The sequence below is a fragment of the Pecten maximus genome, chromosome 14, assembly GCF_902652985.1.
Source record: "Pecten maximus chromosome 14, xPecMax1.1, whole genome shotgun sequence".
NCBI classification, from domain to species: Eukaryota; Metazoa; Mollusca; class Bivalvia; order Pectinida; family Pectinidae; genus Pecten; species Pecten maximus.
The window spans coordinates 11,232,869-11,256,711 of record NC_047028.1 but is presented as its reverse complement, the minus strand read 5'-3'; the positions used below and the strand labels follow the sequence as shown (position 1 = coordinate 11,256,711).

Sequence of the window (23,843 nt, the reverse complement as noted above, 5' to 3'; positions counted from 1 at the left end):
CCTCAAATAAGCCCCCTCCCCTAGTGTAAAAGTTAAGGAACATATTTATCCTCAAATAAGCCCCCTCCCTTAGTGTAAAAGTTGAGGAACATATTAATCCTCAAATAAGCCCCCTCCCTTAGTGTAAAAGTTGAGGAACATATTCATCCTCAAATAAGCCCCCTACCCTAGTGTAAAAGTTAAGGTACATATTCATCCTCAAATAAGCCCCCTCCCCTAGTGTAAAAGTTAGGTACATATTCATCCTCAAATAAGCCCCCTCCCCTAGTGTAAAAGTTAAGGAACATATTTATCCTCAAATAAGCCCCCTCCCTTAGTGTAAAAGTTGAGGAACATATTAATCCTCAAATAAGCCCCCTACCCTCATGTAAAAGTTAAGGTACATATTTATCCTCAAATAAGCCCCCTACCCTCATGTAAAAGTTAAGGTACATATTTATCCTCAAATAAACCCCCTACCCTAGTGTAAAAGTTAAGGAACATATTCATCCTCAAATAGGCCCCCTACCCTAGTGTAAAATTTAAGGAACATATTTATCCTCAAATAAGCCCCCTACCCTCATGTAAAAGTTAAGGTACATATTTATCCTCAAATAAGCCCCCTCCCTTAGTGTAAAAGTTGAGGAACATATTAATCCTCAAATAAGCCCCCCCCCTTAGTGTAAAAGTTGAGGAATATATTTATCCTCAAATAAGCCCCCTACCCTAGTGTAAAAGTTAAGGAACATATTTATCCTTGAATAAGCCCCCCCTCCCCTAGTGTAAAAGGGGCTGTTACACTGGGTCTCATATAGGGGAGAAGGGATCATACAATATATCCTAGGGGTGTTATGTAAGCCTATGTGTCAATGCAGAGGTCATCTGAGGTCAATAGGTGATGTACAAACCCTGACCTGCACATTCATCACTATAATCACTCAACTGGACATTGATCTCCTTGTTTTACATGACTGCCTGATGGCCCTCTTTAACAGGACTGTCCCGACCTCTGATGGCATTGTTTGACCAATGGATGTATGATTGTTTAACTAGCTTTAATGTTCTTACGATATGTTTGGAGCAATAACTTGCAGGCCACTAATAAACAATATTACCTGTAAAAAGTTTTTTTATTGAAGATTTATTACTGTAAAAACTTTCAGTATTATAGTAATGAGAATATATTTGAAAATTCTACTGATAGTTTCAGTGAGGTACAGCTGGATAAAGATACCAAGACAACTGAGCAAAGAAATACATTATCTGGTCGTAAATAAGGCTGTCTAGTGATGTCATCAGTGTCTGGGCTCCGTGTAAAACATATTGATCAGACAGGTACAGTCAACATTGCCCAAAGCAACACCAGAGATGTTTGAAGTAGTACACAAGATAAATGCACTTTATTTCTTACTGATAAAAAAGGAAAAAATTCATTTCTTTTGAATTTTTTTCCTGATGTGACATAAACTCTCTGTTTCTCGTCCATGTATTTAGCACGTAATTTTAACTACGATGTACAACATTCCAGCTCTGGTGAATTATCTAGATCTGTGGACTGTTGCATCTGGCCCTCAAGTTTCATCAATGTTCCTTAACAAAAGGAAATTCTTTAACTTAATATTTTCCATAGGAAACCGTTATTCAGTGTTTTAAAAGGAAAAACCTTTGTTCAGAAACTTTCCTAAAAATTCTTTAATGCTTTTTCTATGGAATAATTTCTAAGTTTGTAAACTAAGGTGGAAACGTTTAGTATCATATTTATTCTGAAATAAGCCCCCTCCTTTAGTGTAAAAGTTAAGTACTGTATGGCCGTATTCATTGTCACATAATTATATAAGCCTCCCCTTTAGTGTAAAGTTTAGTACCGTATTCATTGTCGCATAATCCCTCCCCTTTAGTGTAAAAGTTTAGTACCATATTCATCCTCACATAAGCAGCTCCCTTAGTGTAAATGTTTTGTTCTGTATTTATCCTCATATAATTATTCCCTCCCTTTGTGTGAAAGTTTAGTACTGTATTCATCCTCAAATAAGCCCCTGACCTCTAGTGAAAAATTGAAGTATGAAGTTTGTGGAGGGCTTATTTGTGAACCATTTTTAGCTTACTATATTAAAAATTAAAGCTGATGCTCATGTAATTGCCTTATATTTTAGCTGTCATGCCCTTTCTCTACCCTTCTTAAGGCTAAAACCATTTAGAGGTTCCGTGCCCATTCCCTACCCTTCTTAAGGCTAAAACCATTTAGAGGTTCCGGAAGTGGAGGTGGCTCTTTTAAACAACAGTATGATCTTATTATATAATTATCGGGATTGGTAAATTCTTGAATTCCATGAATTATTATAATTAGACATAAAGAAGGCGGAATTTTATAATGACTTTAAAAGTCTTCTGGTCTATATGCCTTGGGTGATCAGATCAGTGTAACTGTATGTATAGATAGTGACTATATATAAATATATATATATGAAGCACCTACAGTCACATGTACACTTAGAGTTGGCTTGTCTTACTTCACTTAAAGTATTGATTAATTCAATCTATTTATTGAAGCCTGATGGTAGTTACAGAGAAATGCGGATAATTTTGGATTGGGTGAAACGTTTATTCACAGGTAATTCAAATATAGCCCACTCCTAGAGATCAGTCAAGGCCTGTGGACACTTAGGACATTTTCTAATTCACAACTTTCTGATGGACTGAATCATCAGGTCAGATAAGACAATATGGGACATTCTCACTATAAATACCCCATTTTCACGAAGTGGTGTCAGACTTTACAAGATTTGAGGATAAACAGGATGTGTCATTATAATGAAGTTTTCTTAAACAATTACTTAGTTGTTAATATTATGATCATTTATAAATATTCCTTTTAATTTGTTAAAAGTGGAGTAGATAAACATCAATTTGATATCATTGATTTAAAGCTGGTGAAGAATAAATCATTTAAAGTTAAATCAAGTGAAGATCCGAGGTGTGTCAATTATTCCAAATTCCCTACCCATGTCGGTTTGTGTTTCTCGGGAAGCTGATGAACAGGCTGGTCTGTGCATGTGCTGTCATGGTTATGTCTTTGGCGAGACACATTAGTCTTACTGTTCAGGATGGCATGCAACGGAGACTCTTGTATGTTGTCAAGTGAGGTAGTCACCAGCTACTACAAGGAGGCCTGCATCAAAATGATATTGGAAACCAGGAAACAAACAAACAATGACTAAACCATCAGATATCACTATCAGTTTTGATTTTTAACAATGGCTCAGATGGCGAGACTTATAAATGCATTTAAAGTCATGCTGAACTTGTTTTAAATCTCTATTGACAGTATAGAGTGTTTGGTTGGGGATACATTTATATATATATAAATGCACTTGATTTTCACCAAGATGACCAGGGTTTGGCGCCATGATTGAATGTGAAAAATATTGGATCACCTGCCAACGGCATGTATGTTCTGGTCTCTTCCTTCTTTGAGATCCCTTGAATACCTCTCAGTCTTGGCCTGGGATTTATTAAATTGATAAGATTGGTTTTTTTTGTGTACATGCTATATATACATGTATGTTGAACTTACTAAACTGTCAAATCTATTAAATCTGGTATGATATGAACCTTTACAATCAATTGTTAATTCTTTCAACAAGTTTTTTTAAATTCGATATGCAGGAGTCAAAGATTCTATTTATCACATAACTCATTTCATTTGTAAGACAACAAGCAAAAAATGTACCCTTAAGTTCATTACCTTGCAAGACTGGGAAACTACAACGGTACGTTATTCACCACGGAGGCAATTGCGAAATGTAATTCATTTATCATGAAACGTTATATAATTATTGGATCACACTTAATGTCTTACAGTATTATGACGGAGTTTAACAGGAGTGTATACAGTGTCCAGTTACATTATAAAATAATTAAAGTCTTGTAGTATATTTCTTAAGTTTTACTTGAGACGCTCTAGATCTGTACATATACCTGGTAGATATACCAGTATATTATCTACTTGCCATATCTCCATATTTGGGATTATCATGTGACATATCGTGTTTTATAGTAAACACTTGGAGATAACATCAGTTTACAGTGTGTGAAGATGTTTTATGGTATACCCTCTATGTGTTAGTTATTCTGAGGAGTATTAAAAGATATCTACATACTACCACCATATATATACAGTGTATGATTGTATACGTTGTAAATTCTCATCTATGATCTGGTATTGTGACCCATCCTGTCCAGGGTCATATCCTGTCCTCTCTGTCCAGTAGACATGTCCCATTGTGTCTGACCAATGTCTATGTCCCATCATGTCTGTCCATTAATGTCATGTCCCGTCCTGTCTGTCCAGTGTTGTGTTCTGTCCTGTCTGTCTAGTGTCCTGTTTGTCCTGTCTGTCCAGTGTCGTGTCTGTCCTGTCTGTCCAGTATCATGACCTGTCTCTCTGTCCAGTGTCATGTCCGTCCTCTCCATCCTGTATGTCTAGTCTCATGTCCGCCCTGTCTGTCCAGTGTCCTGTACTGTCTGTCCAGTGTCCTGTACTGTCTGTCCAGTGTCCTGTACTGTCTGTCCAGTGTCCTGTACTGTCTGTCCAGTGTTGTGTCCAGTCCTGTCTGTCCAGTGTCGTGTCCAGTCCTGTCTGTCCAGTGTCCTGTCCAGTGTCCTGTCCTGTCCAGTGTCCTGTCCAGTCCTGTCTGTCCAGTGTCTTGTCCAGTGTCCTGTCCAGTGTCCTGTCCAGTCCTGTCTATCCAGTCTGGTGTCCCTGATTCTGTCTCTCCAGTTTCATATCCCATCCTGTCTGTCCTGTGTTGTGTCCCATTCTGTCTGTCCTGTGTTGTGTCCCATTCTGTCTGTCCAGTTTCATGTCCCATTCTGTCTGTCCTGTGTTGTGTCCCATTCTGTCTGTCCTGTTGAGTTTCGTGTCCCATTCTGTCTGTCCAGTGTCATGTCCAGTACTGTCTATCCAGTCTGGTGTCCCATTTTGTCTGTCCACATGTATAAGAGCAATGGTGAATAATTAGTATACTGACAATGCTTGCCATATGTAGATAAACTATACCATTAGCACAATCAAATAGCAAAATTCTTCCAGTGTGAAAATCTCTAAAATAAGATAATCACTAAAATATATATGTTTGCAGTATGTTGAGTAATACATCATTATGAATCATAAAAACTAATAAATCTGATAGTTCAAAAGAAGAATTCTATTTATAAGGAAATCTGAATATCATGCAGGTATAGGTAAAATTGTAGAATAGATTTATTCAAGGTGCTAATCTTATGTTAATGCAGACTGCATAATGATACTTTGCATTACATTAATAAAACATTCAGTAATTTGACATAAGGCCAAATATGTAGTTAGTTTAGAGCTATAGTAAATTATTAGTTAAATATAGTCCGTAAATAAACAAGTTGAAAGTTAGACCTCTCCAATTTGGGCAAAGTTCTAGATTTATAAGGTTATTTATTTAAATATCATTTTAAGTTTCATTTGATGATAATTGTGTCGTGATAAGCGTATTGCAGATTCCTGAGTACCTAAATATAGCAAGTGATATGATGTGTGTGCGAAACAGGTGTGGCTTGATAAATTATAGATACACAATTTCAAGGAATTGAAATATATCAAAATAGCTATTTATTTTATATATTGTGCATTTGATATTTACTTACTAAATACTTTATTTATTCAAGTATTGAATCATAATCCTGTTGTTAAAGGAAACAAAGATAACCGATCTTGAATAACATTAATGATATCCATGTATCTGACCAGCAAGCTTAAAAAGTAAGGCTTGTATCTGTGTATGGTGTGCAGTCAATTTTTTTTATTGTCAATTTTTGATAAAAATATATATATATACACACAAGTTTATGGTAATTACAGAATATATATTGGGCTAGATACATTTCACAAGTTTGAAACTTGAAACATGAACAGTTTGCTATTTATTTTTCATTACTGTAATTTTCCTCAGTTATGTCCCTTTAATAATTTTCTGAGATTACTTTTGATACATGAGCTATTAGGGGCCAGGGTATACAGCTAAAGTTAGCTACAGGTTTACTAATACATGAGCTATTAAGGGCCAGGGTATACAGCTAAAGTTAGCTACAGGTTTACTAATACATGAGCTATTAGGGGCCAGGGTATACAGCTAAAGTTAGCTACAGGTTTACTAATACATGAGCTATTAGGGGCCAGGGTATACAGCTAAAGTTAGCTACTGGTTTACTAATACATGAGCTATTAGGGGCCAGGGTATACAGCTAAAGTTAGCTACAGGTTTACCACCTACATGACTCTGGCAGGAGGATACTATAGTGTGACTTGATGTAACATTGATAACTTTCTGGGTTATAAATCTACTGTATTAACTCCTGGCATGGGGTCTCAGACAAATTTGTAACCATGACTTTACTACATTATACTAGAGGAGTATCACCGGTATATTATTATAGGGGGAACTTAATGACATTGTTATATGAATCACTGCTGTAGATTTAAGTGTGAGTTTTGACAAAAACCAAAATGTATTGTTCATTCAATGACAATACAACTCGGTATTTAGAGATAATGCTTCGCCCGGATGTCTGTTTAGGTAGAATGTTATAACCCGGTATACACGCTCTATATACCACCAAATAATGGACCTGATTTTCCTGTTCATTATAACTCAGGTGTATAGAGACAACAATCATCAGGGGTTCAGACTTAAAGTGGTATGCAAGCTTCTGTTACATAACATGTACTGATTTCATAATGTTTAACAAATTTGAGATATCAAAGAGGAAATGAATGAGAACTTTACTGAAGGGTGGTCGACCGGGGGGGGGGGGGGGGGGGGGGGGGGGGGCGTAATTAAAAGGTGGAGTTTTTTATTTGTCTGGGGTCAGGCCGGTGCATGTGGGCCAGTGTTTTAAACTTTGTCATTGAATAAAACTAATATAAAAATTGATATGGTTACACATATTTAACTGTTAATATTGTTCCAAGTTTTAATGAAAATGAGGAGAGGGTCGAGGGGTCAGTTGAACTCCTGTAAAACCTCTCTGGATCTGCCACTGCAGAGGTTTGTAAGCCGAGGAAGGTCAACTAGAGGTGGAAGATGTTGGGGAGGATTACATATTAATTAGGACAATCTAATTAGGGAGGATCATTGGAAATAAGATCTGAGGTTGAAAGTATTGAGGAACGTCTAGTAAAGGGAGGCAACTTGGAGTGGACAGAAATGGTAGAGGAACTCCAAGATGTGAATATGAGCATGCTCTATTGATATATGGCATTTATATTCACAGTTGAGATATTGGCACATATGGGTTTCAGGGTCTCTAACACAGAAAGGTAAATAGGGGCGGTGATGTAACACGTACAGAGGTCTAAAGGCTAGGTTTGGAAGCGTGTATAGGTTAATAATGACTATGGAGGGCAGATTACGGTCATATGCATGCCAGACTTACTAAGTGTGTGTGAGCATACTGTGTATTGTTATGACGGGTCTCTGGAGAAAAGAACATGTTTGATATTCATTTCTAATACAAGATAAATGTCTGTTGTCGTGAACTTTGCTAGAGATGCCATATGGTCTTTGGAGTTTATATCCCTGAATGGTAATGTACTTTTTTATGGAATCAAATTTTGACAAAAAAGATTATGAGGTTAATACTGATAATTGTACATGCCGCCCTTATGAAGTCTATGAATATAACAATTGATCCAAATAGTATACACATAGATTAAGGCTACACAGTCATACACCAGACTTTGATGTCAATCACCAGTAGGTGTTTATCTCCCTGATCAATACCTGTATTATGTACCTGTAGTTACCTCCCTTGTTACATACAGGTGACAAAATCGTCTCGATGATATGTGGAGGTGAGATATAGCAGTACTACCTGTAAAATTTGGCAGACACACCTGGACTGGATGTCCTTATCTTGTATACATGCACATTACAGTGGAATTGAGTGCTGGGTGGAGTATTGTTTGATTACCCTGTATATAAGTGTAGGTGTATATGTGGGTTGGGCTATGTTTTGTACACCAATATACATGTATGTAACTACAACTAATTCGGTATTTCAACCAGCTTAGAGCTTTCATCATACATGCCATACCTCCCGGCGTGAGACAAAATCTCCCTTATTTTCAAGTCATTTATTTCCTCCCGGCAGGAGAGCCAAAATTCCCGTATTTTGTAATTCCCTCCGGTATTTTTGCCGACGCCATTTTTGTTTACAATTCAGTCTTTTTCTCGCGAGATTTGGCTAAATTTAGCGATCACGTGATCCATCTGTTCACGTGATCACTCAATCAAAATGGCGCCTGTTTGACACGGCTTTCACACGAAGCTCTGGCTAGTGTAATGTTTGCGCTAGAATATCTATCACCATGAAATAAAGGCAAGTCGTTTACAAACAACTTTAACCCCCTTAGCTAACAGACTTGAATCATGGTTTGTTTTCTTTTAGGACCATACTTTGATGATGATAATTGATACAGAGTCTCAGTCTGGTCAGACGCAAAATCACACGTGTTTTTCATTTACCATGTGTATCGTTGATCAGTGATAGCAAGATGAAATCCGATATTTTCTTTTAGAAAACTATCAAAATTAGCACATCTGTTGGTCGTTACAAAGTGGTCAATCATGGTGTTTACAATGACTGTACAGTCCATGACAGAGACAATATACAAAATCTAGAATGAACGTGATAAGATTTACTGCAGTCTCCTAACATTAACATCTTCCGTTCTCATAATTCATGTATACACTTGCACACTTGGAATATTTTTATATCTAAATGGTCCAACATAAGGTATCCCACAGGACATTTCATGGTGATTTTTACAACTGATGTGTTCCCTCAGAGTGGATCAAGCTTTCTATTTTTAAGAAAATCCAAACTGATAAATGAATAACTTGCTTGTCTTAATCTTTAGCTACATGTAATTATAATATACCCTTTTCAAATGATGTTATGCAATATGCATAAAGCTGTGAAACTTTTTGTGTTGCATAAAAAAAATCGGAAAAAAAATTCATATCATCAGAATCTGAATGTATACTTATTGCATTTTTTACCTTATACAACTTTTTGTTGTTTGCATATACAATATGATTAATATCTAAAATAAATACAAATATTCTTTATCACTTTCAAAATTAGTTAATTGCTAAAAAATTGAGTAAAAATGTTGATATTTATGTCGCGCACAAATCTCCCTTATTTTAGGCAAAATTCCCTTAAAATAATCATCAATCTCCCTTATTGGTCTCCCAAAAATATGGCATGTATGTTTCATGTATAAAATAAACACTTTTGTTCATGCCTTTGTAATGATGACATTTTTAAAATTCTGTAGTAGAGTGCCTTATATTGTACAGCACAATATGTCTGGATTTGAAGAATGTTCAGTCACACCTAATATATTTTCAAACCACTGGCAATTTTGTTATTGATTGCATGTAATTAGTAGGATAAAACAGAGGTAACAGCATTTATTCTGTTGATATATGGCCGTGATTTATATTCACAGTATAAATGAGCACACACCAATGCAGACTAACAGACCTTATATAAATACATGTCTATATATTATACAATTATGGCACTAGATTGTTTCTATGGATATGGTGACAAAAATATGTAGCGAAGATAACTAAATATCGGCTGTCACAGCCAGAAGCCGAGGTTGATATCGGCTGAGGCCGGAAACCGAGGTTGATATTGGTTATCTGAGCTCCATAAATCATATCTGTAAAACAACAAAGTGCCATTAACTGTTTTTATTACATTTCAGTATCAGAACACAGAATACTAAAGGTATGATCCCATGTCATATAATTTACTGCCCCTACCCTAGTATACCGTAATATTTAGTACAGCTACCACATCCTTGAAAATAAGGGAAACTAAAACGGATCGTGAGAGTAGAGAAAGGAACAGAATGTTTCAATAGAATGTAACATTTTTGGTTAAATAAAGTAAAGGAAAAACTTCCAGTGCCACTCAACTTTATACATATGTACATGTACACATTAGGTAATACATGTGTAGTACCTTACCTGTAATGCCTTATACAGGTGTGAATCATTGCCTTGTGTGTATCAAGGGGCTGTATATATGAAAGTGTAGGTTTGAGGATCAGATCAAAGATGTTATAAGACCCTGATGTTGGTAATAATATAGTTAATGTGAGAATTTATGATTATATAATTATAGGTATAAAATGTAAACATCCTGCTTGTCCTTTAGGTGCATTAAGGCTAATACAAGTACCAGCAATATAAGGCAAAGCCCACTTGTCACTTGTATAATATAAATGTTGTCGTTTCCATTGCAATAAAGAGGTTTGTGTGATATATATGACCCTATGCTCATTGGGGATCAACTGTAACAGAATTAAATTTGTTTATACGACCCTTAGTGATTATTTAGGATCAACGTTAATAGAATATGTAATGGTATGACCCCTCTGTCCTGATTGGGGGTCAGCCTTAAAGAGTTTTTTTAACATGATCATGTGGGGGTCAGCCTTAAAGGGTTTTTGTAACATGATCATGTGGGGATCAACCTTAAAGAGTTTTTGTAACATGATCATGTGGGGATCAGCCTTTAAGAGTTTTTGTAACATGATCATGTGGGGATCAGCCTTAAAGAGTTTTTGTAACATGATCATGTGGGGATCAGCCTTAAAGAGTTTTTGTAACATGATCATGTGGGGATCAGCCTTGAAGAGTTTTTGTAACATGATCATGTGGGGATCAGCTGCCTTAAAGAGTTTTTGTAACATGATCATGTGGGGATCAGCCTTAAAGAGTTTTTGTAACATGATCATGTGGGGATCAGCCTTTAAGAGTTTTTGTAACATGATCATGTGGGGATCAGCTTTAAAGAGTTTTTGTAACATGATCATGTGGGGATCAGCCTTGAAGAGTTTTTGTAACATGATCATGTGGGGATCAGCTGCCTTAAAGAGTTTTTGTAACATGATCATGTGGGGATCAGCTGCCTTAAAGAGTTTTTGTAACATGATCATGTGGGGATTAACCTTGAAGAGTTTTTGTAACATGATCATGTGGGGATCAGCTGCCTTAAAGAGTTTTTGTAACATGATCATGTGGGGATTAACCTTGAAGAGTTTTTGTAACATGATCATGTGGGGATCAGCCTTAAAGAGTTTTTGTAACATAATCATGTGGGGATCAGCCTTAAAGAGTTTTTGTAACATGATCATGTGGGGATTAACCTTGAAGAGTTTTTGTAACATGATCATGTGGGGATCAGCCTTAAAGAGTTTTTGTAACATGATCATGTGGGGATCAGCCTTAAAGAGTTTTTGTAACATGATCATGTGGGGATCAGCTGCCTTAAAGAGTTTTTGTAACATGATCATGTGGGGATCAACCTTAAAGAGTTTTTGTAACATGATCATGTGGGGATCAGCCTTAAAGAGTTTTTGTAACATGGCCATCTGTGCTGATTAGGGATCAACATTTTATGTGTAAGGTTCAGACAGTATTACATAACAGTCTACCTAACTGTATAAATGGGTACTGCCATGCAGGGAAGTAATCTTGTGATGCAGTACTGGCACCCTTCCAGGATGTTAAAATGACTTCAGTTGTTTGAATTACATTTATGTATACATTAGTAACATTTCGATCAGTAACACTTTGAACGGCGTATATATAAAATATCTGGCGATCTGGCGACGCATCAGAAGGTGCTATATCATTTTCCTGTCCTATAAAATGTCTGTTTATTTTTCTAAGATGTAGATGTTAACTGTAAACAATTTTATTTACACTTACATTGAACTGGAATCAATTCAGATGGTTGATATGACCATTTGGGATTGATCAATAGAGAGAGGTGTTTACCATTGTAGTGTACAGGTTAATGTGTCTGTATACAGGTAATATGGCCGACTATATACCGACTAGGGCTCACTGGGGTGATAACTACGGCTGTAATAGGTCTTTGATGACCAGGCTGTGGTTTGTACCACACTACACTATAATTGTCCCTCCCAAAGTCATGAAATTCATTGAGTCATACAGGTATAAAACATTGATGTCTTATTCACTGAGAATGGACAATACATGCAGATAATCATGCATCATAGCATGTAGTGTATTGCCAAAAAACTAACCTAAATCAGGTAGATATATGGTAAGGTAAACAGTCTGTCTCCTCATGTCTGTTTTGTACCAATGAGGATCACGCTCCAACATACACCGGTAAGTTCTATAAGAAAACTGATGGAATCAGGATATGACAATGGATGAGGAATAAGTTTGGTAACCTTGTAACAACTAGAAATGCTATACACCATGTAAGTTGATAACATTAACTTAACATTTCTAGGCTACCTGTTGATTCTTCAAACTTGATTATGTTATCATCTTGTCTCAATGAATTGTGTGGTATTGACATGGTTGTAATTTTCCTTTTTTTTCTGAAATGTTTGTTATGGCAGCGATCTCCCCTTTGTGTTCGTAATGCAGTTTTATATAGTCATTCCCCAGTATACCATGGTAATGTATTGTAACTTTATAATTTATATAAATTCATATTCAAAGGTGCAATATATTTGTGCATATATTATGTACAGTCTATTAAATGTAGTTAAGTTCCTAAACTACCATGTGACCAAACTTAATTTGTTCTTTGTGTAAAGACAGTTTAATTAATTGTAAATCATTTTATATTTGATACAAAGTTTTATAAATTCATATTAAACATCACCAGGATACATAATATTGTTTTACTGGATTGTGTATGTAAATGTAAACAGTGCACATTCAATAAACATGAATCAGTTTCTGCCAAATCAATAGGTAATTATATATAATGAGTTATTTAAATACATTATTACATACAATGTATGTAGACATTTTGTCAGACGTATCCATGGTGACACCGATTACCTTCCACAATTACAGCCTTATCCTCATGCACCACAATATCTGAGGCCTGAATAACGTTTGTTTATTATTTAATACCAGATTGAGGATATACAGAGCTATAGTGTTAACAGGTATCTTACCATTGTTGATATATTAATGCCACATTTTAAAGTTCATTACTGTTTAAATTAACATTTTGCAAGTTCAGTCACACATTGAGATAACAATAAAATTAATTATATCACATTTAGATGATTATGATTTTCAGGAGTTCTTTCAGTTCAAGTTAAACATACAAGAACAAACTTAATTACGTGATTTATAGGAGTTATCCTTTAAATCTAAGCCCACCCACTTTTTTGAGTGAAAGTGATATATATGTGTTGGGACCCCTGGGCTTATTACAGGATTAATATGGTATACGTACACCCTTTGTTTGGATGCTTAGAGTTGACAATGTAGTAAACGTTTATAACCTAATACTTTGTACCTTTGTTCAAAATTTAATTTACTAATATCGTGAAAATTTGAAAAGTTTTAATATGATATAATGTATAAATGCCAAACTTATCCTGCAATAAGCTCAGGAAGCCGTTACGTCGACTCAGAGTCAAGGGGTATATGTTAATACAGGAAACTGAATTACATTTGTTAGTAATACTACTACTAATTTTAATGAACAGCAATCAAATGATATCTAATTATGGCAGAGCTTATTTGCCTGTCATGGCCTTACCAGTATGTATCCTCAAACGAGCCCTCAGCTTCCATTAATGTACAAGTTTTTGAATATTAAGATTTGGGGAGGGCTTATTGATGAACCACTTTCAGCCTACTATATTGTAGTTGAGGATTCTGTGGGCAATAATTTAAGAGGCTATGCATTTGTAGATATCAATGTTTTGTAGTACGTCAATAAGGCTGGCTGCATCATTTTCGGCTTTGGCAGATTAAACATGTTGAATATTCATCCTAAGATACGCACTAAAATTAGGGTAAGGATTGTGGCTAGTGATGGCTAACAAAAACTCTTTAATAATTTAATGACTGATAGAGTTTTCACATCTTACACTGGTTTGATCTGCAAACTCACCATTACACTCAGCACAACATAAGCTAGCAGCAACCTTCTCGTTAGCCTAGATAATAAATATTGGATGATGTTGTCCTTGATTAGGTGGATTTAGGTGGATTTCTGGCAAACTTACCTGTACAGGTAGAACCTAACTCACCTGCAGTACAGATGAAGCAGATGTACCTTACCGATGTGAATACATGTTAATGAGCGGATTTTGTTTGTATTGCAGGCTGTGATGTAAATACTACCAGAACGTCATATAGATCGCAGAATTCATCTCCAAAATGGTTATCTTAGGAAAGGTGAGTCTAATACTACTGTTAATAAATACCTAAACATGATGACTATGTCTGCTTGGCTTTTGAACAGCCTGTCAGACTCTGTAACCTTTTATCCAAGGTCTGTGGAGTAAGACAGTTTTCGGTACTATATATAGATTACAATATATCAGGCCAGTAGTAAGGAGGCCTAAAGTGTAACCAAGCTCTCTCAGTCCCTGGCTTTAAAGACCACCTTCTCTATTTGAAAGAAATGTAGTTTTGTTAATATTTTGTTTTGAATTTTCATCGATAAATTGCACAATCCTAAGATGATTTTTTATAGCTGTAAGTAAGCCTTAATATTGATATAAATATAGTACCTACCTGAGCATCATTATCGGGTATAAAGATGAAGATGTTACAGTCTGTCCATCATTATCGGGTATAAAGATGAAGATGTTACCGTCTGTCCATCATTATCGGGTAAAAATGATAATGTTGATCTGATACTGCCTTAAATTTCACCGGATGTTTACATGTAGTTTTGCTCTGGTACTTGAGTTATCAGTAGCTGTGACATCTGTGACGTAAAGTGTCCACATGCAGATATTGAAATCCATTCCAGGTCTTCTTCTCTGTAAATCAATGGTCATGTTTTGTATTATGTTGAATTAAAAGCAATTGATTGAGTCTGCATCATTTCCCCAATCCAATCACAATCTCTCAAGCTGGTTCTGACAAAGTTCAACGAGACACTGCTGACTGGGCCCTTAATTCTTGTTTAAACATTGGTGATAAGTGTGGGGCCGGAGAACTGATAAGGCTCAGTTTACCGGCCTTAGTATCACGACAGACCGGCATAGGCTGACCTGATGGAAACGGTGGAATTCTAAAATCTCTGTATATGGTCAAAAGCGATAAGTTGTGTTGGATAGCTTTATGTCGTGTGTGTAGTGTTTGTGTATGTGATACTAGATTGGGTTTACCTAATACAACTCCCACATTCCAATATGGACACCAGTGACATTTTCTGTAGAATTAGCTATGGATGCTATATTTAATATACTGGTGTATTCGTTCTGATTAAGTGTCATATATTCCACAATGGTGAGCATATATCCTCACATGCAAGTGAGAGTAAGTATTTTTTATTTTTTCCTGTCAGAATTTTTGTTTCCGAAAATGAATTATGTTGATCCTTTATAATAATCACTCGGTGCTTGTATATGTGGTGTAGCTCCCATATGATGCTGTGTTTCTGTTTTATCAAGGTTTACAATTTTACTTCAGTGCATGTGTATTTTTTCAAGAAACATTGCTGAATATAAAAAGGGAAGTGGGAAATGTTGAAGCTTTCAGTAACACAGTTGACAATAGTTTGTATATTGATACAAAGATTTTTTTTCTTTGAAAGATTTTATAACGATTTGCTACTGCACTCTGATGAAAACTTGTTTCCTAATTATTCTTGTGACATATGATCATGACAATTAACAGTTAATATAAGCAAAAGTAGGACTTCAGTATACAGACATACATCTAACTATGTCATGTTTAATTTCACTTGCACACTCCACTGCCAACACATCTTATTGGATATGTCCCTTTCCTTTTGTCCACACCTGTATTGCTGCCTTCCCTGATATAATTTGAGCAATCCATACAAAGTTCTGAAATTACACTGGAGAGATTTATAGTTGGTAAAAAAACAATATGTAGAGATCTGATTTCTCAAAAACTTTGATTTTGTCTTTAAAAACAATGTCAGTACAAGTTTCAGCATGTTGTTAGAGATTTTGAAATTTGGGAACAGTTTCCAAAGATTGCATCTGATACATGTTTTGTATAATTAGGATGACCTATAGTAAATCGTTGTGCTTCGTCCGTCGTCGTGCACCGTGCGTAACACATTTCAAACTTCTTCTCAAGTTCTACCAGTTGGATTCAGCTTTTATATATAGTTACCTGAAATGATCTTGAGACGGTCCTGACCAAGTGTTGCAAGTTTTTGGTCTGAAATCCAAGATGGCCACCGTTGCAGCCATCTTGAAAAACACATTTTAAACTTCTTCCACTGGTGCCATTGAGCTAGAAACAGGTAAGGATGTTAAGGAAGGGGAGCCAACAAAGTGTTATTTTTTAGCTTTGTAAAAACTTTGACAATGCGGCAGCCACGGTGGCCATTTTGTAACATGATTGTGCTGTACAGAAGCATGGTACCATGCTGCTATGCAGCACATGCTGCAATCATGCTGTGAAACTAGCAGCATGATGCCAGCATAAAAGCAGCATGATTGCAGCATATGCTGCATTGCAGTCCATGCTGCAAATTGATAAGGGTATATGCATGTTTCATTTCGAGACTGTATGGAAGAACCAAATTACCAACATGTGGCTATCTCTGATTCTGAAATTAAATTAATTTGTTGTTACTTCGATTCAGTACTAGACAGATTTCATGCGCAGTACATTTTGCAGTTTTTAAGGTTCCTGATTGAGATTTATAGACTGATACATGTCACAGTTTTCCTATCCAAACAGCTAATTGTCATCGGGCCATCAGCAATGAGTCTCTGTTTATTCTGCGGGATCTGTATGTAGGTTTAGATTTACCTGTTAGTTAATTGTGCATGCTTCAATATGAGACCTGAATTGGATCAAAAGAAGTAGATAACGGTTGTGATACAGGTGGTCATCTTGCACTTTGACAGATATATAAGCCTGTTATCTATTTCTGAGAATTACTTAGTTGAGGGATTGATCTTTTCCTTTCATACCATTATCTCACACGTTCATATACCCTGTACCTAAGGACTACACCTAACCATGCAGTCATATCAATTGTGTACATTACCTTGCACATTCCATGCACAGACAAATAAAACCTGTATACATATATTATCTCTCCTGACCAATCTGGCCATATCTCTCACAAACCCTAGAATACATCTATTGACATAATTGTTACATAAAAATGGTAGCTGTTTTGAACCAGACAGGAATTTAAAGTCTCGAGTCTAATTTTATTTCTAGTCATCATTCCTATCAAGTGTCGAGTTTGTCTAAACCCTTAAAACTTTAAATAAGATAAATGACTAGATGTTGTCAGAATAACCTTGCACACCCCTGTATACAGGAACTCTGTCCTAACGGAGAATAGCAGCGCCTGTATGTGTAAACAAAAAAAAATCTTCTGTGATTCATTTTGGAGAATTGCCACCTGATAGTAATTAGGATTGTTCTAATTTTTACTTTGTGTAGCAAATGTAATTATGAGGAAAATAAGGAACATATTGCTCATGTAAAAAAAATAGCAGATTTCAAAATATTGGGAATTTTGAGGACTTGATTGGGAAAAATACACAAAATTGGGAATGGCCGATCGAGGCATGTATACCTACATATATGTATATGATATATATATATATATGTATCAGTGTTTGTGCAGCTGTACCTAATTAGCAGTGTTTTGTTTGTGCAATGGCTTGGTAGCAAATCCTGATATATATAGGGACAAATCCTGATATATATAGGGACATAAGTATATATACATGGTTGGTTGGTGGTAGAATTTTTTATAGTGATGGCGATAATTATTTGGCATATTTCACATGTCGGACACCAATACTCATGGTTTAAAGTGAAAATTCTAAACATCTTATCCATATTGTGTAACCTATACTTAGCATAAGATTAAGTTCTGCTGTAGATATACCTGGCCGGCCAGGTGAGTCTGACGAGGACACTGGGCCTCGTTAGTAACACCTGGTTAGCTCTGGCCTCCCAGCAGCTGCTGTGATTTGTGGACAGCTGTTGTGATTTGTGGACAGATGAGTTCCAGTAGTAGGGGGTAGCTATATGTAGTTACCTATATATACCTGTCATTGTCTTACCATATTTAATCTCAGGTAAACCCCCTTCTTCAATATAAATTAGGTTCAATATCAAATGATGTTGGAGAGGTCTAATTGTAAACCACCTTTATAGCTCACTACCAGTGTGTTAGATTTCTGATTCTTCAATAATGAAGGAAGAGGCTTATTTGTAGACAGGAGCTGATTTGTAGATATGATACCTATTTACCAGTCATCAGGAGCTTATTTGTGGATAAATACTGTATTTACCTGTCGTTAAGTGCTTATTTGTGGATAGATACTGTATTAACATGTCATTAGTGAGGTGCTTATTTGCAGACAGGAGCTTATTTGTAGATAAATACTGTATTTACCTGTCACCAGGAGCCTATTTGTGGGCAGGAGCTTATATTTATTTGCGGATAAATACTGTATTTACCTGTCATCAGGAGCCTATTTGTGAGCAGGAGATTATTTGTGGATAAATACTGTATTTACCTGTCATCAGGAGCCTATTTGTGGGCAGGAGATTATTTGTGGATAGATACTGTATTTATCTGTCATCAGATGCTTATTTTTGGACAGGAGGTTATTTGTGGATAAATACTGTATTTACCTGTCATCAGATGCTTATTTTTGGACAGGAGGTTATTTGTGGATAGAAACTGTATTTACCTGTCATCAGATGCTTATTTTTGGACAGGAGCTTATTTGTGGATAAATGCTGTATTTACCTGTCATCAGATGCTTATTTTTGGACAGGAGGTTATTTGTGGATAAATACTGTATTTACCTGTCATCAGATGCTTATTTTTGGACAGGAGGTTATTTGTGGATAGAAACTGTATTTACCTGTCATCAGATGCTTATTTTTGGACAGGAGCTTATTTGTGGATAAATGCTGTATTTACCTGTCATCAGATGCTTATTTTTGGACAGGAGGTTATTTGTGGATAGAAACTGTATTTACCTGTCATCAGTGAGGTGCTTATTTATGGAAAGGAGCTAATATTTGTGGATAAATACTGTATTTACCTGTCACCAGGAGCTTATTTGTGGACAGGAGGTTATTTGTGGACAGGAGGTTATTTGTGGATACATACTGTATTTACCTGTACATGTCATCAGATGCTTATTTGTGGACAGGAGCTTATTTGTGGATAAATACTGTATTTACCTGTCACCAGGGACCATTTTAGTCTTACTTCTCTCTCAATAAAAACTCTAGACCTAGCTCCTGACCTGTCTGTGACTTTCTTGTTTGAAGCAAATCATTCAAGTCTATTAATGTAATAATGAAGATGTTAAAACATGTTTTACATAGTCAAGGTGTTGTGTTATAGGTGTCTTTTATTTATAGGTTACTGTAGCCTCGGGATGAGGTCGAGAAACATGTTTTAATATAGAGAACTACTAATTACCTACAATGACTTCCCTTGAGCTATTTTATAGCCGTGTGTGTTATTGTATATGTCACCATTTTCATGTTGTATGTTTTATCCCTGATTTATATCCCCTCAAAGTTCAAGGTCACGGTGGTGACATGTAAAATAAAGTCTGTAGTTTGTTGGATCAGTATCAATGTAAAATTCAGGTGGAGAATATGTAAACAAATCTTTAGAATATAACCTTTTACATCAACAATTACTATGAAAATAAAAGTTTATAGGCCAGTTCTCAACTTATTCTGGATTGCTTATTATTTAGCTCTAAAGTATCTTGCTGGATGGATTGTTGCCATTTTTAAATGTCCAGAAGCAAGCCGAAGGCTACAGTAACATTACCACCCTGCTTGTAACATTTACTATATAGATTTGTAGATACAGAGCTGTATGAGAAAGCTCCACCCTCCACTGAGGCTATTAGTTCGATCCAGTCATGTGTAACCACAAGGAACGAGGAGACGTGTCTCTCGTTTTTCATAAAGACTGAATGAAAACCAATGATGCGGTGTAGATTTTTGTAGTTTTTTGCTAATATATCTGTTATACTACCTGTATATGATAACAACAGTTGTATGTGCATTCCTAAGTGTGACCATGCAAGTTTATATTGATATACCGTACATATGTGTACCATAGATATATACCGTACATATGTGTACCATAGATATACCGTACATACGGTATGTGTACCATAGATATACCGTACATATGTGTACCATAGATATACTGTACATATGTGTACCATAGATATACCGTACATATGTGTACCATAGATATACCGTACATATGTGTACCATAGATATACCGTACATATGTGTACCATAGATATACCGTACATATGTGTACCATAGATTTATATAGAGATTTAATACCAATGACAAAAGATGACAACCTTTATGAAAAGAAAAAAAGGCAAAAGAAATTTAGATAAATAAATAATTTGATAAAATTTATTTAAAGTAATGGTCTTAAAGTTTCCATTTCATATCAAAATTTTAAAATCGCCAAATATGTTATAAATTCTTTTACAATAACAAAGATAAATGAAATGTATATATTACGACAACACTTCTATATCTGGAAGGGGGTAATTATAATAAGCCCTATAGCTCTTCTTGAAATAACCTGAGTGGCCCACACCCAGTAAATATACAGTGAGTCAGATACGAGGCATGGATGCATATGTTCAATGGGAAAAATCATTTATGTTTTTTTTTTGTAAGTTTTGGATATTTTTCAGACAAACAGTATGGATTTAATTTCTTGTAATTAATTCTGTTATTTTTTTATTTTTTTTTTTTTAAATATTTCTAACCAGTTTTGGACTTTTTTTTATAGGAACAATCAATTACGAAGTCCAAAACAGATATATACATGTTCGTTAACTATCAAGCAAACAAAAAAATCATTGGATAGAGTCATGTGGGAGTATCATGCATCTGTTTGATGCACCCTTGAATTGTTCACCTTGAATATATGACCATTTAATGTCAGTCTCTGAACGTGCTAACACAACCCACACCGAAATAAAGTACAAAAAAAGCATGGGAAAAAAGTACTAAAAAAGCATAGAAAAAGTATGCTTTTTTTGACTCAATTTGGAACCGATATTCCAACACGGTTCCAAATTGAGTCAAAAAAAGTACTAAAGTACAAAAAAAGTCTAACAAAAGTATACCTTTAGTACATTTTATTGTTTTCATTAAGTACAGAAAAAGCACAAATATAGTACAGAAAAAGTACATTAAAAGTACAATAATAGTATAAAGTGCACAGGGCCAAATTGATGGTGTACTTTTTTTGTGCTTTTATACTTTTTTAGTACTTTTACAGGTAAGTCCATAAAGTACAAAAAAAGTACAAAAGTACAAAAAAAGTATGAAAATGGTACAGAAAAAGCAGGAAATTAGTACTGAAAAAGTAGGAAAAAAGTACCAATAAGGTAGGAAATTAGTACTGAAAAAGTAGTGGAAAAGTAGGGAAAAAGTACTAGAAAAGTAGGAAAATAGTACTAAAAAAGTAGGAAATTTGTACTGAAAAAGTATCAAAAAAGTAGGAAAATGGTACAGAAAAAGCAGGAAATTAGTACTGAAAAAGTAGGAAAAAAGTACCAATAAGGTAGGAAATTAGTACTGAAAAAGTAGTGGAAAAGTAGGAAAAAAGTACTAGAAAAGTAGGAAAATAGTACTAAAAAAGTAGGAAATTTGTACTGAAAAAGTATAAAAAAAAAGTACTGAAAAAGTAGGAAAAAATTACCAAAAAAAGGGACTTAATTTAATGGTGTAGGAAATTAGTTCTGAAAATATAGGAGATAAGCTTAAATGAGAATACTGCATGCTTAAACAATACATACATCAGTCCCATTCCAAGAGAAATGCACAATTGTATCAAGTGAAAACAAACATTGAAATACAAGATTAGTTATCCAATCACAATTCCACTGAGTATAATTTCATGCCATAGCAAAGTCTTGATCTAATAAGCTCGAAATTTGTTTAAGGGTGAGGTTAAGGATTTACAGATGGACATCTATGTATAAGGGCAATAACTTTTGATAAATTATTCTAATATTTTTTTCAAGCAGGAAAACACAATTTTATATCATGTGTATGTAGGAGATCCAGACAAAAAAAATATACTATTCTAAATAAAAGGGCAATAACATTTGTAAAAATTGTCGAATCAATTCCTCTTGAGGAAACACAACAAAAAAATGTAAATAAAAAACAATGCATAAATGCATACTGAATACAATGAAGTATGGTATATGCATAATGTTGCTTGCTTAAACTGGTCAAATCCAAGTAAGTGTGAATTCGAAAAATAAAATGTCTGATTCTCTTCATTCCTTTTTTGCTTTATGCGAATCATTGCCCTCAATTCGGACCACAATGCAATATCTTTAAGCTTTCCCTCACTTCAGAATGTACTGCATAATCTGTTGGAAGAAAGAGAAAATTTTAAAATATTTTTATATCAAAACTTAGAATAATTGTAAAGATTTGTTTAATATAAAAATGTAGATAATTTTCCTTATATATGCACCTGATCACTTTACTGTCATTTATTACATGCATGTCTGCTTGGAAGTCTTTTTATCAAGAAAAGCTAGCCACAGGTATACAAGTTTAAAGCTACAACATAAAACTTTTAATTATAAGGATAAGTACTTTAATAAAAATCAAGCTACTCCAGAATTCTCTGACAGTTTGTTTCATCTTAAATTATGCAACTAACTATCAAAATACTCCAAAACACAGATTTTTTTTATTCAATCATTTCTTGAGGTCATTTTTTTGTGAATTGATCATGATCATGACATACAACAAATTTTCAATGGATTTTATTGACTTCGTTTTTGAATGTATTTTCTTCAAATTCCATATACTATAGTAGACAATTATTAGCTCATTTACCGATATTTTTACATATATTCCCTAAAATAGATATACACATGTTGCCCGAAATGTGACGTTACTTTCGTTCTTATATTCTAACTTAAAAATGTCATTGCTATTTTTTTTGAAATTTTATGCAATATCTCTTGAAATCAACTACAGAAAATTCTGTAAATATTATCAGATGAATAAGCAAATAATTCTTTACATGTAAGTGAAATTTCAATAAATTCCATTGAAAAACGAAGTCATAAAAATTAATTGGAAATTTGTCAAAATGCATGAAATATGTAGTAAAGATATTACGAATTTACCGTTACGTGACAGAAATAAAAATGCAATATAACTACGTCGAAGTTCGTCAATAAAGAAATTAAATTCTTCTTGTTCTCAATATTTGGGTGCTATCAATCAGGATGCTTATAAAATCCCAGGCGTATGGTAGCATAAATCTGTAAATTGAATACTTACGATTGAAACACACGTGGATCTAGCAGTTCTTTGTTTATTAAACTCGGGCCGTGTAAACTGTAATCGGTGATGAATTCATTATGAAAACCCTGAAACACGAAGTAATCAAGTATTAATATTAACATGTGTAGGCCCCTATTCACCTATATAATGTGAAACGATGTAGGAACGTGCAGAAGACGAAATAGATTTAAATAATAAAATTGTAAACTTACCTGGTCGCGATATCTGTGATATTTTCGGGTGAAAATGAGCATTTGTCGCCAAAAACAACAAGAAAGCTGATATTCTTTGGCCACTTACTGACAGATAGTCGATCTTCTTCAGTTAGGCAAGAAAATGAATTTCGTTTTTAGGCTATTCTATATCAAAATCGTGTTTGTTTATGTTTCCTCCGTAGATAAACATCCGGTGAAATTCAAACATGGCTAT

The 23,843-nt window shown here is 34.9% G+C and overlaps 2 protein-coding genes across 2 annotated transcripts in view; one reads left to right on the top strand and one right to left on the bottom strand.

Moving 5' to 3' along the window:
• Positions 1 to 14,645, bottom strand: part of LOC117342489 — a 42,151-nt gene extending 27,506 nt beyond the window's left edge. Inside the window, exon 1 of the mRNA XM_033904664.1 lies at positions 14,628 to 14,645. The gene's annotated coding sequence lies outside the window, so the exon portion shown is untranslated. The remainder of the gene's footprint in view (positions 1 to 14,627) is intronic.
• The window catches only part of LOC117342488 (myosin-VIIa-like), a 76,219-nt gene that overhangs the window by 6,633 nt on the left and 45,743 nt on the right, over positions 1 to 23,843 (top strand). The window contains 1 exon segment of the mRNA XM_033904663.1: positions 14,213 to 14,285. Coding sequence (XP_033760554.1) covers positions 14,268 to 14,285 — 18 coding nt within the window. The 5' untranslated portion in view covers positions 14,213 to 14,267.